Source organism: Brassica rapa, chromosome A02 (assembly GCF_000309985.2).
Source record: "Brassica rapa cultivar Chiifu-401-42 chromosome A02, CAAS_Brap_v3.01, whole genome shotgun sequence".
Taxonomy (NCBI): Eukaryota; Viridiplantae; Streptophyta; class Magnoliopsida; order Brassicales; family Brassicaceae; genus Brassica; species Brassica rapa.
In genome coordinates this window covers 10,349,207-10,371,403 of record NC_024796.2, presented here as the reverse complement: position 1 = coordinate 10,371,403, position 22,197 = coordinate 10,349,207, and the positions used below count along the sequence as shown (strand labels likewise).

General features: G+C 32.0%; 4 protein-coding genes across 5 annotated transcripts; 3 read left to right on the top strand and 1 right to left on the bottom strand.

Moving 5' to 3' along the window:
- Positions 1 to 428: 428 nt before the first annotated feature.
- LOC103852490 (ethylene-responsive transcription factor ERF118) lies at positions 429 to 5,873 on the top strand. 2 transcript variants are annotated; one of them, XM_009129391.3, is made up of 3 exons: positions 429 to 3,933; positions 4,175 to 4,409; positions 4,503 to 5,873. In XM_009129391.3, the coding sequence occupies exon 3, from the start codon at positions 4,691 to 4,693 to the stop codon at positions 5,639 to 5,641; it is 951 nt and encodes a 316-aa protein (XP_009127639.1). In that variant the 5' UTR covers positions 429 to 3,933; positions 4,175 to 4,409; positions 4,503 to 4,690; the 3' UTR covers positions 5,642 to 5,873. The 2 variants fall into 2 exon arrangements, with proteins under 2 accessions (XP_009127639.1, XP_033139585.1); XM_033283694.1 differs by lacking the exon at positions 429 to 3,933 and having other exon boundaries at positions 3,961 to 4,409.
- Positions 5,874 to 10,101: 4,228 nt separating this feature from the next.
- On the top strand, positions 10,102 to 12,420 carry LOC103865278. Its single transcript, XM_033285177.1, has 4 exons — positions 10,102 to 10,851; positions 11,027 to 11,126; positions 11,223 to 11,731; positions 12,001 to 12,420. The coding sequence occupies exons 1-4, from the start codon at positions 10,102 to 10,104 to the stop codon at positions 12,418 to 12,420; spliced, it is 1,779 nt and encodes a 592-aa protein (XP_033141068.1).
- A 293-nt stretch (positions 12,421 to 12,713) lies between these two features.
- Positions 12,714 to 15,080, bottom strand: LOC103865289. Its single transcript, XM_033285176.1, has one exon. It carries the CDS (start codon positions 15,078 to 15,080, stop codon positions 12,714 to 12,716), a length of 2,367 nt encoding a protein of 788 aa, XP_033141067.1.
- A 637-nt stretch (positions 15,081 to 15,717) lies between these two features.
- LOC103852505 (3-ketoacyl-CoA synthase 6) lies at positions 15,718 to 21,779 on the top strand. The gene has a single exon (XM_033283712.1). It carries the CDS (start codon positions 17,698 to 17,700, stop codon positions 18,355 to 18,357), a length of 660 nt encoding a protein of 219 aa, XP_033139603.1. The 5' UTR covers positions 15,718 to 17,697; the 3' UTR covers positions 18,358 to 21,779.
- Positions 21,780 to 22,197: the final 418 nt, after the last annotated feature.

Below are 22,197 nucleotides of genomic sequence, written 5' to 3'. Positions count from 1 at the left end.
AGATAAATATACAAAATAACAATTACAAACATATAAATTATAATTGTTAAAAATTATAAACTAATATTTTTAATATTACGTCTTAAATAGGAAAAAAAATTATATATCATGCAAAAAAAAATTGCATTTTGTTCAAAAAGTGGTTGAAGATAACTATCATGTGAAAAATGTATGAAAAAACTTAAAAAATGATGAAGACACAATTGTATGCAATATGTGTTTTGATAAAAAATTAAAGGGAACATTAAGGTTTATAAAATATATATATATATATATTTGAATACTTTGTAAATCATATTTAAATCATCAAAATTAAATTTAATTATTTATATGATTTAATTTTTTATCAGGCATATAAAATTATAGATTATAATATATTTTTTATAAAATGAGTTCCCGTGCGATATCGCACGGGCTCTTTGCCTAGTTTTTTTAATAGAGCACTAGGTCTAAAACGAGTAAAAATAAACAAAACTAATAAAGATAAAATACATTAATAAATTTGAGAAATAAATATAAAAATTTTATGAACAAAATTTTATAGTGATTTGTGAGTATAAAGTTAAATGAGATTTTTAAAATAATACAAATTAAATAAATAAATCACGCGGGTATGGTCGAATGGCAAATGCAATTCAGAAAGTCTATAACGAACCCAAGTTCAAAATCTCACACTTAGATTATCCATCCATGTGACCAGATGACAGAGGTATCTGATTTCCCCTACGAACAACTGGATCTCTTTGGTGTCGGAGACATGTTCCCGGAGATCAATCTGATGGATTTCGGTCCACCGAATATCCCCAATCAACAAAAGAAAAGTTGAAATGATTTTTAATATCTGTATACTATAATGATAATTTAAAATTTATTTAGTAAAAAAAAACAATTTTTCTCTTTACAATTGAAGAATAACGAAGGAAAAATGTGTTTGATATTATACTTCAATTCTTATAAATGATGTAAATTTTGAAAAATGTCACATTTTCTCTTATTGTTACCTCTGCATGTATTACCAATTGAAGCATTAGTCACACAACTATATTTGTTTTTCATGTAGTATTGATGCTTGGTCATTCAGTCCGCGGACCAAATTTGTGTTAAGTTCTTTTCTTAATTTTTGTATATAATTCGTTTTTATTCCAAATATACTAGGTGATTTTCTCGTACTCATGCACGGATATAAATATTATAAAATAAATATATTATAATATTTTTTAATATTTTAATTTTAATTATTCTTTAATTTATATTGTATGAATGATTTTAAATAACATTATATTATTTTAATTAGACATATAATTTTGGATATATAATATCTCGACTATTTGGTTAATATTTGGATATATTAGATAATATTTACTTTTCTGGTTCAATTATAATATTTTTGTTGTACAGCTTAAAATTTTGATTAATTTTGTTATTTTGATGTAGTTTGATTCTTGTCTTAGATTTTTAAACATATTTTAGTAAGATTGTGTATAATTCAATATATATTGTTTTAAGAATCAGATAGTAAAAGTAAACTAAAGTGTTGACGATTCAAAGTTACATAAATAAATATAACAATGATAGTCCATTGAAACCTTATGCATATATATAAGAGTTATACAAAATACTTAATTGTAATAGTTGGTTGATATATATATATATATTTATAATATTATTTGAAAACTTAATATTTATTTGTAATATGTTGAGCTGTTCTATAATTTATATGTATAAAAATATTACTATAAATAAAACATATTATTATAATTTAATGTTTGACTTTGTATAAAAAATTTGAATTGGTTTAGTTACTCATTTTGTGGATATATTGTGTTACATATATTCTGTCAAATTAAAGTATAAATATTTATATTCATTGTATTAGTTTGGTTGTTCATCTTATATGTGTATATATATTTTGATTTTTTTAGTAATTTAGTATATGCTAATTTGGAAAACTAAAATTATAAAATAAAATGATGATATATACAAAGTTACATAAAAACATAACCGATAAATTTTAAAAGGGAATATTATTTCTTTACTTTGATATTTTTCTAAACTTTAATTGTTATGGAATCACATTATATAAATAAAAATATATTTTTCTTAAAATTTATTAATATCTTATTTATCATATATGTTAATTTTTAAAATATAAAAAGGAACTTAAATAAAAAAGAAAGATGAAATTAAATTTTATTTATATCTTAATTTATGTTATTAAATTATTTTGTAACAATTTGAGAAATATATTGATTTAAATAAAATGCATAATACTTTTAAAATATATATTATGTTTTTAAGATTATCTTTTAGAAGGGAAGATTATTTCTTTACTTTAAAATCAAGATTATTTTGTGAAATTTCTTTATTATGAATTACACTGTATATATATAATATATATAAGATATTTTCGTTTTTAAAATTTATAAATTTTCTTTATTATATTCGATTTTTGAAAAATAAATAAAAAAGAAACCTAAATAAAAAAGGAAAAAATAGAAAAAAATATATTTAATAATGATAATTAGATATATTTATTCATTAAGTATATCATCGTAATCAACCACCGTGAGAGTTAACGTGAGCGCGACACGTAGAAAACTGATTTTCCAAATAATAATATTATAAAGATACGATATATATCTCTCCAAAATAATATATTCATGTATATAAAAAATATTCAGTTTTGGTTTAATTATTTGTCAAATTTATTTAATATGGGTATTTATGTAAGAAACTGATAAATATTAATAAAATTTAAAATTTAATTATGTTTAATCATAAACCGATATATTATTCAAGAAGTCTAACCAAATCACTCAATATATATTCAAAAATATATAAATAAAACAAAAACCAAAATAAAAATCTGGTTAACTTAAAAAAGTTGTTTATTCTAAATAAAACTAGTAAATTCAAATATTTCCAGTTCTTAGATATTTTAATTTCAAATAACTATTATTATATATCTAAAAATAATTTAAATATATTGATTATTTGAAATATAAATATAAATGTATACTTGTAGTTTCTAAATTAATCATTTGATTATCGTTGCAAAATTAATTTGATCAGTATATCCAAATATTTTTAAAAATAAGTATACATGTTATTTAATTCGATTTCAGATCATATAATTTTGGTTTCTTATAATTTATCTATTCAACATCCCAAAAATTTAACTAAACCTATTAGAAAATCAAAAGCATGAACTTTGCCCAAATCTATAGTATTTGTTTCTTAATTGTTTTTAGTAAATTAAAGAAAGAAATTTACTTAAATTTAGATATAGAAGATTTCTTTAAAAAAACTAGTGTATATATTGTTAAATATAGATTTTTTCGGCTATTTCTTAAATATAGATTTTTTACCAAAACTTGAAGATTTTTACCGATAAAATAGATTTTTATCTAAATTAATTATTTTTTTGCAAAATCTGAATTTTCCTTTTCGATGGCAAGAGAGCGTGAGAACCACGTCCTGAGATTCTTTGCGGGCCATGATAGATGCATGACTCATGCGCCATTAATGCTAAAATTGTCGATACTTCTACCATGTCTCCCCATAACAATACGTTGCTAATATTCATTTTCTTTATAAAATTAACACAGTGTAACGCAAAAAAAAAAAAAAGAGTCAAAAACTGTTATGGTTAGTTCTGTAAAAAACGGAAGGCGCATTAACTATTTTAGTTGGTCAATGAATGTGAATAGGCTATAAATTAGTAAAGATTAACTTGCAGAATAATATTAAGTTCCTAATTGGTTGTTACAAAAAAAAACTGAATATTTCATTCCCATTTTTGTCGCTCTTTCGTTTTGACCATCACTAAAAAAAAGTGTATATATATGTTAAGCACAACACAAAGAGCGTGACATAGCTTCTTCAGAGCAAAAAAAAAACGCTGAAACAAGAGAATCACAGCAGAAACAAAAGGTTAAAAAAATAATATTTACTTCTGCGTTTCTCAATAAGTTTATTAAAAGAATCGTTTTGTTTCTTCCTCTTCTTCTGGAGATTTGCGTATAACGTATTATAAAAATCGAGTTTTTATTTTAACATTTTTTATATAGATCAAAGAAAAATCTCATCCCCAGATTTCTAATCTTTCTCCAGGGTTTTAGCTGTTTGGGTTTCTCACTTGTTGTTTTGTCTCTGTGTCTTAAACGAAGAACAGGAACAGTGAAAGTCAGGGTTTCGTGAGAAGAACCTCGTTCAAGCGTTTGTGAACGCGGATTTATGTCGGCTGGGTTTGAATCAAAAGCTCTGATTTCATCGCTGATTAACATCTCTTGTCCGATTTCATCATCTGCTTGTTCGAACCCTGGTCTGGCAAACGCACTTCACTTCTGCTCTAAGCAGAGGCTTGTTCTCGAGATTCCCTCTCTTTCCATGCGCTTAAGGCCCAAAAGGTATCATCTTTCTTTCTCATCATTTCTTCTTCCCTTCTATGAGATCTGAAGGAGACAGAGACTTAAACCCCATGTTTTGTTTTAATGTCTCAGGACTTGTTCTGGCGTTGAAGTGTTCGGTGGTTTTCACATAAAGCAGCAAAAGTTTTCTTTTTTCATAGTTCGCTGAGATTTTTTTTTTATTACAGAACCCCTTTTTTAATCTGAGTGATTCTGTTCTGTTTTTTTTTTGGTTCTTCTGGGGGGTTTTTGAGGATTTTGGTTGTGTGATAACGACAACAATGGTAGCGATTAGGAAACAACGTGTTACGAAGAAACCAAAGAGTGATAACTCTTTATCATCCGATCCTCAAGAAACCCAAGTTTTGAGAAAAGTGAGGATCATCGTGGCCGATCCTTACGCAACTGATGATTCCTCTAGTGATGAGGAAGAGATGATCCCTAGGCCTCGTCCAGTGAAACGCATTGTCCGTGAGATCAACTTTCCACTGCATTCTGATAGTGCTTCACCGGATAGTACTGTGACCATGAGCAAGAGAGCAGGGGCGGCTAGGTTCGCGGCTTCTCGTGCCAAGTTACTTAACAAGCCTGTTGGTGTCAGGCAGAGGAAGTGGGGGAAGTGGGCTGCTGAGATTAGGCATCCCATCCTCAAGACGAGGAGGTGGTTGGGTACTTTTCTTACTCTGGAAGACGCTCATCAAGCTTATAAAAAGAAGAGGAGAGAGTATGATGAACTTCTCGGCATCGTTGATGATCCTCTCCCTGTGTCCGAGGATGCTAAACCTGAGGTTTCTTCGTCTGAGAACAGTCAGTGCTCAGGCTCTTCAACCACTACTTCTCTCGAGCAAGACGCTTCTTCTTCTTCAGCTAAAGAAGAAGTGATGATGAAGATCACTACAAATGATGATGATGGTGTTGATTTGAGCGAGGAAGTGTTGTTTGATTTCAACTTTGCTGATCTACAAATCCCTGAGTTCATTGGTGACGGTGGATCAATGGGAGGTGGAGGTGGAGGAAACGATCTTGGTCTAGACTTTGATTGTTTCTTCACTGATGATCAGCTTGATGATTTTGGTTTGCTGGATGATATTAGCGGATTTGAAGAAAGCGGTCCGAGTGCCTTACCGGATTTCGACTTTGCAGATGTTGAGCTTGAGCTAGCTGGCTCGAGTTTCCTGGATCAAACCTCGCCTCTCAACATGACTTGCTCCATGAAAAGTTTTGCTGCTTAAGAATATACGAGTTTTCTTTCAAGTGAGGAGAGTTTTTATGTTTTTCTTTTGGGTATTTGAATAAGACATACAAAGAAGTGTATGTTCCAGAGAGAAGTAAGATCGTAGGACGATAAGTAGCCGGGTTTTGCAATTAGGAGTGTTTTTTATTTATTTAAATTATTGTTTTGAGATGTAAAAGATGAAGTAATGAAAGTTTGATGCTCTAATGATTCATAACTGTTTTTGCTTCTCTTGTGTGTTTATTTGTCTCTTATAGTTTTGGGTTTTGAAATTTTGCTTTTTAGAACCGTCCAAAGTTTTTGAGAGTTTGAATGCCATCACTACTACATATTTTCCAACCTCTCACTTTTATTGATGGAAGGATCTACTCTTTAGCGTTAATTTGTTGTTTCATTCGTTGTTCTTGATGGCCTTTCCTTCTGTTCACGTGTTGCGATCGAAAGAATGTGATAGAAAGTGACAACTCACGAGAACTTTTAGCCAATTTTCTTCACTGCTGATTCGCCGCGCCATCACAAACTCCAAACTCTAATTTTTATTTTCATCTTTTTGTAATATTAAATCAAATTTAGCTGATAGAAAACTGTGGTGGACTCCCATCACCAGTGTTCTAAGGCTTCGAATGGTGACTGCGGTTTAAGCGGTGCGGGACAAGCGGTTCAACTGCGTTGCGATTCTAACAGTTATAAAAATGTATAAATATATAGTATATGTAGAGATTTTTGTTAATGTTAACTGCGGGGCGGGACGGGACGATGGTCACCATTCGAAGCCTAAATAGGGGTGTCAGAATGAGCAATAGTTCATGAGCTAGTTCATTTCAGCTCGTTTTTTACGAGCACAATCACTATTTTTAGATTTATTTAATAAATGAATTTAATGATTGAGTTTAAATTAGATCACAAGTTATATAAATATTCTATGATAAATATGAGCTGGCTCATGAGTTTGTTCATTTTTATACTTACAATTATATATATATATATATATATATATATATATATATATTGGATAATTTTTTTACTTGTGTAATTTTTTTATATTTATCATATTTATCTTTTAAAATTAAAATGTAAAACAAAATCTTCTTGATTATTAATTTTTATACTAGTCATATTTATCTTCTAAAATTAAAATGTATAACATACATAAATAATATAGAAATTAAGCTTTTAAAAATTATCTACAAATTTTTCGAAGAAAAAAAATAAAAACTATCATGTTTAGAAATTATCTAAATCTTCTATATAAACCCCACTTACCCTATCATCTCTCTCACAAACTTTGTTGATCCCAAATTTGACATTCGTTTCTCCCACTTTGGAGTTATCGCAATTCAGAATTGCCTCAAGACTCTGAAGAAGAATCAAGATTTTGGATCATTGGTTTAGCTTTAATTTAATTCATTTTAGGTGTTGGTTTTATTTAGTATTTAATATAACTGTTTTAGATTTTTTAATATTTAATGTTGAATAATACTATAAAAGTTATTTTAACTTTCATTTTATAATTATTTTTTATATTAGATCGCGAATTAGTTCATTTAACTCATGATCTAGATGATCAGAATTCGAGTTTACATAGAAGCTCATATAATAAATGAAATGAGCTGAGCTAGCTCATGAAAGATTCGAGCTCACTATGAGCTGAGCTGCGCGAACTAGCTCATTTTGACATTCATAGTTCTAAAATATAGTTGGTATGACTGTATATACAGTGTATATACTCTACGCTGTTCAGCAGTGCACTGTACTGTTTTTTACTATACGATAGAATAATATGGTGATGGTTTGGAAGAGCGCAAATACATAGTTTATACAGTGTTATATGGTGTTTATACGGGTGTTTATATACTCATAGTTTATAAACTATATTTTTGAAGAAATTTTAGTAAACAATTATAATGTACTCGTTTTTTTTTAAATTTCATTTTACTTCATTCGTATCAGTTTTGTTTTCTTTTCAGTATTCGATAAATAATTATAATGTATAATCTATTTAATCATGTTTGCTATATATTTTATTATTTAAATATAATTTATATAGTTATTTTATTTATTACTATAGTATTTATTTAGAATATACTGACGTATATATTACGTATATACATATGTATATAGGTGCTATACAGTAATTAACTATCCTACTAACGTGTAACGTATTTTATAACACTGTCTATCACAAACACCAACACTAAATTTTCTGTTTTCATTTTTTTTTGTCAACAGTTTTTGTTTTTCTTTTAACTCCAACAGTTTTCGTTATTAAATCAAATTTAATCGATAGAAAAATTATTTATTGTTAAAGCATGACATAGCCCAAAATTAGTTTCATCCTAATTTACTATATATTCGTAAAAATTCCGCCATTCATTTTTATTTAAAACTATCAACATTTCATTGAATCTAATCGTTTCTTATTTATTCTAGCATTTAAAACTTTCCAAAGCCTAATAGAATTGATGTATTTAGTTGTGGTGCGACAGATATATACAACAACATTGCTTTGATTTTGACTATTAATATGAATTTATGATTGGTAAATTATGGTTATACAACTATATGATTTTTATAATATAATTAAACTTTAATATTTTTCATAGCTATAGTGCTATATAAATTTATAATTGCTATAATATGTGATTTTAATTAAAACATATTTTACTCTGATGTGGGCTAACATATTATATCATCATTTCTAAAATGGTTAGTTATACTATAAAAATATAAAAGTATAACTAAATTAATTTAAATATGTATTGTATGAAATAATTAATAACAAAATAAGATATATATAATAGATCACTATATATTAATAGTATCAAATAAGATATTTAAACAATAAGATTATAGAGTTACAAAATATATAACACTAAAATCTAAATCATATATATTTTATGATATTTAGGATAATATCAAACTTATATATTTATTATAAAAATATATACGCACGGTATATCTGAAGCAAGGTTGAATTGTGAAGAGGAGAGAGAGTTACACGGACTGGTAAGGCCTCGTTTTAGTTGGGAAGGTGGCTGGACTTCTATCTCGGAGGAAGTGGACGCGAAGCGCGTCACATCCGTATCCAAAGGTTGTATGGATCGAGTAACGATTCTCCCTGTTGGGTTATGAAGTCGCAGTGTTTTGGTTCTTGGACGGTATCGTCTGGCGTGCATGTGCAGCAGCGATAAGTCGTGGTGCAGGAAGTGGAGTTATCGTGTGGCGGGCTATGGGCAGCAGCGGCAATTCCCGATCAGTAGCCTTTATAAAGGTTTTAAATCTGCTAAATTAAATTTCCGATCACTATCGTGTGTTTTAGCTTTTATCCAGTATTAGTGTCGAGTATGGCCTTTTGTTTTGGTACTTTAAGTTCCCCTTGTGTGGGTTTTAGCTGCCGCCTTCATGTGGGCTCTCGTGTATGGAGTTTGTCTATTTATCTCCTAGTTTATGTTTTAAGTCGCCCTGGTATGGGTTCTAGCAGCCGCCTCCATGTGGGCTTTTGTATGTTTTATGGAATAAAATGAAGTATTTTTCCGGGAAAAAAAAAAAAAAGAGAGTTACACGGAAATGGCAACAAGTCAGGGATTGGTTTTGTCAGGGTTATTTAATTAAGGGAAATCTGTTTTTTTAGAGCAAAAAAAAGGTAATTATGTCCCTTTAGACTAATCTGTACTACTTTATGTCCTATTAGACTAATTTTTTCGAAAATAGCAGTAATGCCCTTAAAATTGTAATTTTTTTAAAAAGATAAATAATGAGTTCGACAAGCGGGATCGATCGATCCAGCTTTACAAGTTACAGTGGATCGATCGATCCCGATAATTATTCAGAACAAAATAACGCGAAATATATACTGATCGACCTGGTCCATTTCACTCGATCGGCGAAGGTCGATTCTTTACAGATCGACCGATCCACTAAGGATAGATCGATCGATCCCGTGCCCAGGAAAGAATCCCAAATCGATTTTTTTGGTTTTGTATGATTATATCCGGGTTGATTCCCACTTGATTTGAACCGACCAAGCATGATTTCAACTCTTTAAGCTCGATTTCTCTGGGACGAAACCCTTAATTTCCCATTCACGAACAAAGGGGGAGAAAATCAAATTCTCACCCAAAGTTCATTAACCCTAACTCACTCAATTCTCTGATTTGGACGATTATTTGGCCTAACTCATACGATTTCGTGAGCTTTTTACGAATCTATCACTCTTTAGTTTGTTCTGCAAAGGTATGAAACTCTATCTCCACTTCTTTTTAGAGTTTGAAAATAGAAAGGTAAAAGGTAAATTTTTTGAGTTAGTTAAGATATTTAGGCTTCAATCATGTGTTAAGGTGATGATTAGAGAAGATTTTGTACACAATCATGGTTTAAATCATATTTTTGGGATAGATTTAGGAATTTTAGGTTTTTGTTATTAATAGATATATGCTGTATTGTTTTCAAATTTCAGATATGGAGTTGGAGTTGCCTAATCGTTTATACGGTGAGGGATTGGAACCTAAGGTTAAGAAGATTAATAACAGCTGCCGACTAAAACTTCTCGAGTTGCTAAAAGAAAAAATGGAACCAGAATTCGATGAAGTTATGAAAGATCCCATTTTTTCACAGATTATGGTTATCCAGAAGAATGATCTGAAGTTTTCGGCGAGGTTGGTACACTCTTTCTTGTGTAAGGAGTTGATGACAAGCAAGAGACATGAGAAGTGGTTCACTTTCGCTAGGAGACCTATGCGTTTTGGATTGCAAGAGTATCATGATGTCACTGGTCTGAAAGTGAAGCGAGAGAATAACAGTGGGCTAGTGACATGGAAAGACGATAATGGTTTTTGGAGCAAGCACATAAAGACAAATGGAAAAATAAATTTGCAGATCATAAAAAAGAAGCATTTGGAAGAGAGCAATACCTGGACTTGGGTTGATAGGGTGAGACTGATATATCTTTGCGTTATTATGGGTGTGGTGATGGGAAAGGATGAGAAGGTGAATATCCCGCATCTGTACATGAAGTTGGCGATGGATTTGGAGAAGCTTCGGAATTACCCATGGGGTCTGTATTCGTTTGATTTCCTTCTGAAGCAAATTGATAAAACAAGGCATAAATTAGAGCAGAAAAAGGGGTATCTGATGGAAGGATTCTTGTTTGGTTTCCAAATTTGGATAATGGAAGCTGTTCCTGCTTTAGGAGAGATTTGTGGCACAAAAGTCAGTAAAAATTTTACAGGTCCACTGTGTGGTAATTGGAGAGGATGTGCAAAATGTTCTTATGAAGATATCCTTTGCGTTGAGAACTTATTCCCAGAAAACGTATGCAAATTTTTTTTTCAAATTAAAATATTTATTGTCTTGTTCACTTTACTAATGATTTGATTGTTTGTAGGGGATTTTGCATTCATTCATAGAATCCCACATAGATGGAGTGGTCCTTTTGGCAACTGATTTTGTACAGAAGGATGAGAAGAAAGATGAAAGAGTAGATCGTATTTTAGATATGATCAATAGTAAACATGATTGGAACAATCATGTTTGGGGAGTAAAAGAAGCTACAAACTCTGAATTTGAGGAATCTGGCTAAGAGAAAGGAGATGATCAAAGAGCTGATACTGAGAGAGGTGAAAATAGTCATGTTGCAGGGAATGTTGATGGCACAGCTGATGTTTCGGGAAGAAACAAGAGAAAGCATGCAGACCGAGGAGCAGAGTCAAGGAAGAAGAATGTTTTGTGCCACCTAGGTGCTTCATCAAAAAGAAATATTGACACAGATATGAAAAATTTCTTGGAGGATCTGGTACAAGCTTCTTTTACTACTTTTGGGGAGAAATTCTGTCAGCAGTTCTCGGACAGGTTGGGTAAGATTGAGACTGAGGTTACACAACTCAGGACAGCTTCAGAGAGAACTGAGCAATTTGAGACCGTTGTAACCGACAGATTGGGGAAAATTGAGGCTGAGGTTACACAGCTCAGAACAAGTTTAGTGGTGACTGAATTGGTGGGAAAGAGTGATCAAGCAAGCGGTCCTAGCTTGACCAAAATCAACAGTGGTCCTAGCACCAGCAAAAAAGGCACTGCTCCATCAAAGAAAAAGGTAACTACTAAGAGAAAGAGTTAAAAGTTGTTGAAAGCTTGGAACTAGGCGATGGAATGTAGGTCTTTGAAGCTAGGTTGTTAGAACTTGGAATGAGGCGGTAATATGTATTTGAAACTTGTCGTTTATGTAATCACTATATTTAATGTAATATGTATTTGGAAGTTTGTATGTTTATTATGGATTTCGAACTTGGCGTTTATGTCTATTCTCTGTTTTGAACATGAAATTTGTATGTGTAATTTGTAATTGTACGTGTTTGTCAACAGGCTGTAAAAAACCAAGAGTTAAAGACTGCTGATTCGTGTGTCAATTTACCTCGTGCAAAAGTTACTCAATCATCAGCTAGTGATCTTAGTATGGGTACACAAGAGTTTTTGGAAAGTTGCATGAAGAACCTTCCATTAGACACATTTGTGAAAGGTTTGAATCCTTCTCAAGCTAAAGTCGAAGATTCATTGGATTGGTTGGAACTTCCAAAATCATTGAAGAAGCCAACAGATTCATTGGAACTTCAAAAATCATTGAAGAAGTCAGCGGTCCGATTAGATGACCGAGATATAGAGCTAGACGGCGAAAATTTCCCTGATCGCTGCTTGGTGTTTGTGCATCCTACAGATTTTAAGAAGATGCAGGACTGGCAAGATACACGAACATATGTTATTCCTTTGTATATATCATTCGGTTGATCAGGATCGACCGGTGGATCGACCATTCAATATACAGATCGATCGATCCACACTTAGTGGACATCACAGTTTCTTTAAGGGATTGATTGAATCAGATCTTCTAACCAAGTTAACACGGCATGAAAATTAAACAAAGTTCTCCCAAACTGAAACAAAGTTACTAATATTCAAGCAAATAAAATCTGAAAAACTGAAACAAAGTTGTCACAAACAGAAACAAAGTTACTAGAAATCAAGCAAAAGAAGTTTGGAAAAGTTTCACTAAATTGTGAAGAACACAGCAAACAAATCCACTATATTGGCATCTTGCAAGTTGCTCTATTATGACCACCAAGACCACATCTACTGCACTTACGAGACTGACCCGCCTGTGATCCTTGTGATGATCGGATTTTGTCTTCAACAGTTTCATATCTGCGTTTTCTATTTCTTCCAAGAGATCTTCTTGTCTCAGGCGGTAGCACTTCAGAATTTTCCACAACTTGTGGGACAGACCAACCATCTTCAGGAACTGAAATGGGATTTATGCTTTCGTGATAAGCTTCTCTCCAAGCTCTCGTGGTATACAAAAAATCAGTCAATGTATATGGTTCTCTACCAACAAAGAAACCAGCTTTTATTGCGTGTCTACAAGGGATTTTCGAAAGGTCGTACTTCCCACAAGAACAAGTCCGTTTGTCCAAATCAACAAAACAGTCAATTGTGTCACCTTTAACAAGCAGCTGGCTATCGGTTACAGGGTAAACTTCGAAAGTTTTCCCCTTTCCAATTCTCCTATCAATCTTTTCCTCCACATCAATGGTCAAACGGTGGGTGTGCTTTAAAATCAACTTCTTACGCTTAAAAAACCAACGTGTCAGCATTTCTCTAATACTGTCCAACAAAGGAATTACGGGAAACTCTCTCGGCGAACGCAACGCAGAATTTATCGACTCTGCAGGATTGTTTGTCCTAATGTCATACCTGTATCCATGAAATTGACATCTAGCCCACTTTTTGACATCTGCTTCCATAAGATACGTTCCAATTGCTGGACTGATATTGCAAACATGAGCAAACGTCTTCTTGAAATCAACCACTCTATAAGCCTTTGAAGCCTTAGAAATCAACCCAGCTAATCCCTTCCCCCTGAAATATGATATCACATTATTCAACAAATGATGAATACAAATACCATGTCTCGCTAGCTGATACACTTTCTCCAGTGCCTTCCCTATTGACACTTGTCTATCCGAAATAAAAGCCAAACCATTATCATCAGCAACAACAACTTTTAATTCTCTCATAAACCATTCCCAAGACTGCTCATTCTCAGAGTCTACTATCCCAAATGCAATAGGATATAAATTTGAATTTCCATCTATAGCAGTTGCAACCAGTAGCACCCCTTTGAATTTACTCTTCAAGAATGTTCCATCGACAACAATGACACGCCTCATGACTGTGTTAAAGCCTCTGATCGATTGACAAAACGCTATAAACAGATATCGAAATCTACCATCGACGTCAGTCTTGTAAGAGGAATGTGTACCCGGATTGGCCTCTCGCAGCATGTGCAAATATTTTGGTATTTTCCCATAACTTTCCTCTGGAATACCTCTAACAGCGTTGACTGCATATTCACGGGAATCCCATGCTAAAGAATCAGAAATCTCACATCCATAATCATTACGCATAATCTGAACAATATCTTTCGCTTTAGGCCCTTCCTTGATACCTTCATATTTATGCATTATCAGATTGCCCATCATTTTCGCTGAAGCTGTCCTTCCGGCACTGGTTTTGTTTGAAGGTGCGCAGGAATGTACACCGACATACTTCTTAATAATAAAATATGTGGAGCCCTTCAAACACTCAGCTCGAGCACCCCAAAAGCACACTTTATCAGCGCATCTAATACACCAAACTGATTTATTGGAGTTGGTAACTGTGTAGTGAAAGTTATGCTTCATTGCACATAACTCAAACCTCGCTTTCAAAACTGTTTTGTTGAGGAAAAGATCTCCCGTCTTAACCAATTCGACCACCTGACTCTTTGCCAATTTTTCTCTGTTTTCTTTTTCAGAATTGATCTTCTCAGCATCATCATCATCTCCTTCAACCTCGTATTGCTTCATTTTTCCTTTCTTCTTCTCGTTATGCTTGTCAGCATCATAATCATCTCCATCAACTTCACTTTGCTTCATCTTCCCTTTCTTCTTCTCGTTATGCTTAGCCCCCTTAACAATATTTGAAGCGGTCCCAATGTCACAAGGATTTCGCTTGTTCTCTTCACTAGTACTTGCATCAGTTGGCATCTTATTAAGATCAATATCGATCTTATTTGGATTTCCTTGCTTTGCTTTATAGCTGACACACAATTGAGTTGACTGATGCTTCTTACAAAACCCTAGAAAATTTTGAACTTTCCTTGAGTTTCCAATGATCACTGGTGGACAATTTGATGAATTGATCAATCCAATAGGAAGGTAACTCAACTCCAAATCAGCATCTGTTTCTTCAAAACCAAAATCCTCTATAACAATTTTCTGTAACTCTTCCAGAGAAGACTTCAATTCCAAAGCAAGTAATCTTCCCCCTTTCTTTTTATCAACATTAAAACTCCAACCTGAAGATACAACCAATTCCCAAACACCACATGAAGCATATACATGAATCATGGTAGAAATAATGTGAAAATTTTGTGAAAATTTTGTAAACAATCAATGGAATATAGAAGACGGCGAAGAAGGTTGCCAAGGTTTTTTTTGTCGTTTTTTTTTTGTTCTTTTTCGTTTTTTTTTTTTTAAAAAAAAATCGATTTTAAAAAAAAAATATAAAAGTGAATATTCTCAAATATTTTGTTTCCATATTTTTAGGAACTGATTTCTTATCCGTAGAATACAACTAATATGTAGAAATCAATTTCTACAGTTTTTTAGAATTATAGTAATTTTTAGAATTTGATTTCTACATGTTTTAGATTTATAGTAAATCTGTAAAAGTCGGTTTCTACATGTTTTAGAATTAGATTAATGTGTAGATTTTGATTTCTAAGAATTTTAGAATGGTAGGTTAAGCGCGGAATGTGTATTCTACATATTTGTAGAATACTCCTATTTACGTAGATTACGTATTCTAAACATTGTAGATTCAATGAAAAAAGTAGATTTCGTTTTCTACTTCGTAGAATGTCATTTCTACTTTTTTTAGAACATAATCTGAAATTTATAATTTTAACTTTTTTATAACTGGAAAATATATCATTAAGTTCATATAGGTATTTTAACAAATGTTACTATTTTCCAAATTTTTTTTGTTTGTAAAACTATTTATTAAAATTATTTTTATAAATATTAAAGGGTATTATAGGAAAATATGACACAAAATATAGATTAGTCTAAAGGGACATAGTTACTATTTTTTTGCTCTAAAAAAACAGTTTTCTCTTTAATTAATTAGTTTTATAGCATTTTGGAGATTTGACTGTATGTACAAATTGCTGACAAAAAAAAAGACTATATGTACAATTTTAAAGGTGATTAGAAAACGAGGAAAAGTCAAAGGTTGATTTAATACTCTTAACATACTCTATGTCAGCTCCCACTTTCTTCCACTACTCTGTGGCTGCACATGCGGGTTGTATACATCATTTCTGTCCGTGCGCGTTTATGTATCAGTCACGTGATATACTTATATTAGAAGATGAGCCTGAAACGCACATGCCTGATGCCATGAGGTGAGGTGAGGAAGTGGAAGGATCTTGTGATAAGCTTTATTTTTAACTCTTGAAAGTATCTATATTGTGCACAATAAAGAAATACACTATATAACTTTAGTAAGTGTTCACATTCTCATTCATACACACAAGTGTTTTATGATTTTCAAGCCACTTTGCTTGATTATAGAACGGCTGTATTAAACTAAGATTTGTCTTGCTTTTAACTTGACTACAACACCACTTCCACCACCTTCATGTCCAATTGAAAACCACCACTCGGATCATTTGCAAATGCTTTAAACTGCGGAACCAGTGAAGAAGCATGTGGGTCAGTTGACCCAAATCTGTTTTATAATTTAATCTAATTTATGCATAAAATAGTAATATACAACCGGTTGATTTTCACTAGTTTGACCCCTTTAATTGGTGGCCAATTTATATACATAAGTTTTTGATCCTAGTGAATTCATTTCCTAGTTCCGCTATTGGTTGCAACTTTCTAGAGTTTTAATAAAGATAGATGGAGATATATATCTTCAAAGCAGACCGCTTCTCTTGAAAACTACGGAAACAGTCATGACTTGAAGGATGCAAATCCTAGCTCATGTATCTTCCTTGTATCCATACTATGTGGACTATTGTCTCCTTCTTTGTTATTGCACCTGAAAATAAAACCAACAACCAATCAATCTATAAAACGAGACGAACAATGAAAGCTTGATTGAACCTAACGACAAGGAGATTTGTGACTTGTTCTCAAGCGGGTAATTAGGAGACTTGTTCCTTAACTACTCAATGATCTCAATGAGCAACCAAACTTGAACATACGATTCTCCCTGTTGCTTTAGGCTCTTCCATGGCCAACTCATGTGTAGCAACTACATTGTATTTTTTCTTCCTTTTTGTTGGATACGAAACTACATCGTCTATGTGCACAAACCCTACAATGAAATCAGGGTACTCGATCTCCAGCAAGACCTTTGACAATGGCAAGGATGACTTGGACCAACCACAAAAGAAGGGTTCCATGTATAACCTTTTCTCATCAGCTCCAAGCCTCTCTCTCGCCTAGAGTCTTTGCATATCCGTACCACAACTAATGCATCAAGTTAACCACACATGATCCATCAATGGAGTCTTCTTAATCAAAATCTCAAGTAGATTAAAGTGTGTGAGAGAGAAATGGTTCTCACATTGAAGTGTTTGCAGTAGTCAGGGTCGCTCCAATACGACTCGTTGAAAGGAGAGGCTTTTGTGGCATCTAACCTGTACCGGATCGAAGAGCAAGAACACGTAAGAAAAATCCTTCTTACAGTTTTTTGGATTTAAACATAAAAGTTCATCACGTTAATTAGTTGTACCTTTAATGGTAGGATCAACCAATGACTCTTGAATGTTGTGATCATATGGTACAAGAATAGGAGATGCCGTGTGCTTACAAGTTGCTTACAAGTTGAAGTTTTAGATTTTACCGATTGTCGTGCTTCCACGTTTTTTACCTTTTTTGCGGAACCAATTACCTTAGGTTTTATAATTTGTCAACAATTTATTGTAACACCTTATTTTCATTTCTTGAAATGATATTTACATTCTTCCTAAAAAAAGAAAAGAGAGATGTCGTGTGGGCGGATCCAGGTATGTATAGTTTGATCCTCAACGACAAGCCTAAGCGCGTTGAGTTTCAAATGAGAATCCTTGAACGTTCTGGTCTCGGTGAAGAGACTTGTCTCCCCCCAGCTATTCATTACATTCCTCCAACACCAACCATGAACGAGGCTACAAGTGAGGCTCAAATGGTTATCTTTTCGGCTATGGATGATCTTTTCAAGAAAACCGGTATAATGCCCAAAGACATCAATATACTCATTGTGAATTGCTCTCTTTTCTCTCCCGCCCCATCGCTCTCTGCTGTGGTCATCAACAAATATAAGCTTAGGAGCAACATTAAAAGCTTTAATCTGTCGGGGATGGGCTGCAACGCGGGCCTAATCTCAGTCGAACTGGCCCGCGATCTGCTTCAGGTTCATCCCAATTCGAATGCAATTATCATCAGCACCGAGATCATAATGCCTAATCACTACAAAGGGAACGAGAGAGCAATGTTGCTGCCTAATTGTCTCTTTCGCATGGGCTCCGCGGCAATTCTTATGTCAAACGGTCGGTCTGACCAGTGGCGAGCCAAGTACAAGCTTAGCCACCTTGTCCGGACCCACCGTGGTGCTGATGCACAAAATTAGTTTTCTTGTTATCATCGGTGCCGTCCATAATTAATTTGGTTTTAATATGGAGTATTGTGGCTAGAGCTAGAGATTTGGAATAAGAATACATAACTCGAATTCTTTTTGACAGTGGTTTTAGAGTCATGTTTTGACCATTTGAGGCAATGATTTTTGTCCTTCATGCCAACTGATCTTTGTTTATCAAAGAGGTCACGATATTTTTTTTTTCTTTACACATATAACATACTTGTATACTAGTACAAGCACGACCAATAGACCGTTATAAAGACGAACAAATCTTTTCACTACGTGAATATTAAGAAGTTGCAATGTGAGTCATATATATGAATAATCACGTAAATGTTTTAATTTGAAACATGATTTGGAGAATCAATATTTTAATTAGTATGAAAGCCCTTTTTTTTTGTGAAACAGTATGAAAGCCCTTTAAAAAATATTTTGTTTAAACTCCCACAAGGAATACCAGGGCGCTGGTATATAAGTTCTAACAATGTTTCGGAAGAATAATATAAGATTCAAAGCATAACTAAGTTTTAACATATACTGATTTTAATATACGTTATTCAATGAAATTTAAAGCTATGCTAATCGTGCAATTAAAATGTAGAGTAGATTGTTGAGGTAGTATAAACTGTAAAATAGTATCATAAATAGTGAAGATAGATATAAAGATTTAGAAATTGTCTTTACCAAAATATAGCTTGCACATTTTGCCATTTACTAGACAATACATTTTTTCCACCGTAACTTTTTTTTTCAAAATAATCATTCTGTTACTCTTGCTCATGAATAGTACGGACATATGACTAGTTCTCTTTTTTTTTTTTTCTTTTTGAGAAAGGGTAATACATTACAAGTTTTTTGAAACTTACATTACAAGTTTCTAAATACGAGTGAGTAATATATTTTAAGAACAGTAAAATATGAATCAATAAGATAAGGCCAAAAAAAAATTTGTTTTGAAAAAGAATAAATTTGTATTATTGGGTTTGTGCTCCTTGGAACAACCTTATCTATGAGATGCTCATTGGGATTCTTAAACAAAAAAATATACATTTTAATATATTGTAAATAAATTTTTAAAGTTTAATTTGAAAGTAAAAATTGAATCAATTGAGAATTGATAAGTGTTTGATGGGGGTTCTAAAGAGGTTCTCAAAAAATTTCATTTGAAACTCCTATTTCTTTTTCTCTCTTAACAATTTTTTTTGTTTAATGGTGAAAACTTCTAGTGAAAATTACTCATTGGATGTGCTTTTAGACTCGTCCGAGTTCTTTCTATTTTCGCAATTTAGTTTTTTGTTATGTATTTTTTTATTTCTTTGTTTGATTAGTCTGCTATGAGTATTCCTATTTAAATTATGTCAAAAACATAAAATTGAAATAAATTTTAACATCTTATGAAAACGGAAAAATAATTTGTTTTCTAATACTGTTACGGAATATTGGGCATATATCAGTTACATGAGCTTGAAACTCCAGCGCATATTAGCTTAAATCGTTCGAAAACTTCAATAACGACCTTGGAACAAACACATCATATGGCTCTACAAGTTTTTGTTGTCCACTATCCAAATGTCCAAGGTGCGATGAAAAAACTTAGTTGATAAAGTTCAATCAATTTCTCACAGCTCACTCTGTTATTATAAACATCGTTAATAACATAATCAGAGAGGTCGCATGTTGTATGGTGTCAGGGCTTGAGTAATTGAGTTTCGCGTTTTGTTTGTGATAAATTTTAAACGGGGTTGCAACATGTTTCTTCAATTTCAGATTTACCCATTTGTGTAGTAAGATAACATAGATATCTAATTTCCATTGCAAATAACTAAATTTAATATACTTCGATGGACAAATTCTCTAAAAATCCGTCGATTAGGTTTCGGTCCGCCAGATACCTCTTAATTATAAAAAATAAGATTGTGTCAATCTCTGAGCTCAAAGCTTTTACCCATATAAATATATACACATATATGTATATAAATGATTTCCTAGATATATATGTACAGGCAATTTTTTTAAGGTTTAGTGATCTCTTATCTAATTTATTCAATAACTAATCACTCCGTCTTTTCAGTTCGTACAAATGCCACAAACCAGAAACATCATTTTCCAAGTAAACGAATAAAGCCAGGAACTGTACATGTTATCCATAGGTCCTCTTATCTTCTCAACAAAAGATTGATGCCTCTGTTTTTGAATTCTTTTTGCATATTGATGTGGTCCAGAACAAACCATAGTTGATAGTTATCTTTATTTTTCTTTTAATCCACTGTTATCTAATTTTGCACTTCTTTTTTCATTCTTTAGTTTCTGTTACCTTTTCCAGTTTTCTCTTACAATATCTACTTATTATTATTTTCTCCTTCAACCTACATAATCCGAACATGTTGATTTACCAACCAATAGAATTTAGTTATTTAAGATTCAATATTTTTTTTAAAAAAAAAACAAGATAATAATAATTTGTCAAGTTGTATTATGTTTTTAAAATAAATAAAAAATATTGGTATTACCAAAAAAAAGAATTTTTTTTAATAGTGCTAACGCCGTCAGCAAAATAATGAACACTAAACCCTAAACCCTAAATCTTCAGATAAAACCTAAAACATTGGATAAATCCTAAACTCTTGGGTAAATCCTAAACCCTTGGGTAAATCATAAACATTAAAACTAAATTTTAGAAATATTAAACCCTAAATCCTTAATCCTGAACCCTTGGGTAAATCCTAAACTATTGGATAAATTCTAAACATTAAAACTAAAATTTAGAAATACTAAACTTTAAATCTTAACCCTGAACTCTTGGCTAAATCCTTAACTCCAAGAGTTTAGGTTAAATGTTTTAGGATTTAGAGTTTTTAAGATTTAGTTTTTAATGTTTATGATTTAGAGTTTAGGATTTATCCATGGGTTTACGATTTATCCAAGGATTTAGCCTTGACAGTGTTAACAATATAAAAAAAAATTGGTAATTATTATTTATTTTTATTTATTTAAAAAACATAATATAATTTGATAAATTCTTATTATTTTATTTCTTTTTAAAAAGATACTAAATCTGAAATAACAAAATCATATTGGTTGGTTAACAATGTAGGTGGTGAACCTAAGAAAAATTCATCCGAAACTATATATATATAAACACACAGTATAGAAAGTGGGAAAATTTGAAATTTTAAGCATACACAACAAGCCAAATATATATTTCCAGTACTAAACGTCTACACAAATACGAATTATGAAAAAAAAAATAGCATTATCGAACTAGAATAAAGGAGTTACATTTTATTGGTTGTTCTATTCCGGTCTGGTTACCCATGTCACTTCAAGTTTAATTAATAAAATGACATTTTTGACGTCAAAAAAAAAAACATACACAACAAAATATTAACAGTTGATGCAACGTCTCTTAAATTTGAAGATAACCATGTAGAAAATGAAGATGTATATATATATCAACACCATAATTAGATGGCCAACTGATTACTATGGACTCAATCCAACACAACCAATCAAAACTTTCGCTTTCCACAAATTCACGAGACTAAATCCATACTATCCAACTTTTCCATGGAAAATAATGGATTATAATAAAATTTAAAAAGTAGCAAATTCCAAAAAATAAGGGATGATTAGGCAGCGAAAATGACAAGTGGACCATACAAAAATCCATTTGATTAAGAGGCTGACCAATCAAAACACTAACAAGAGGATCATCTTGATGAGCTCGACCAATAAGAATCGAGATAAGACCTCTCCATGGCCCTCATGGGTCTCATAAACAACAAAAAGTGCATCAAAATTTAATTGTAATCATACTCCCAAAAAGGTTCA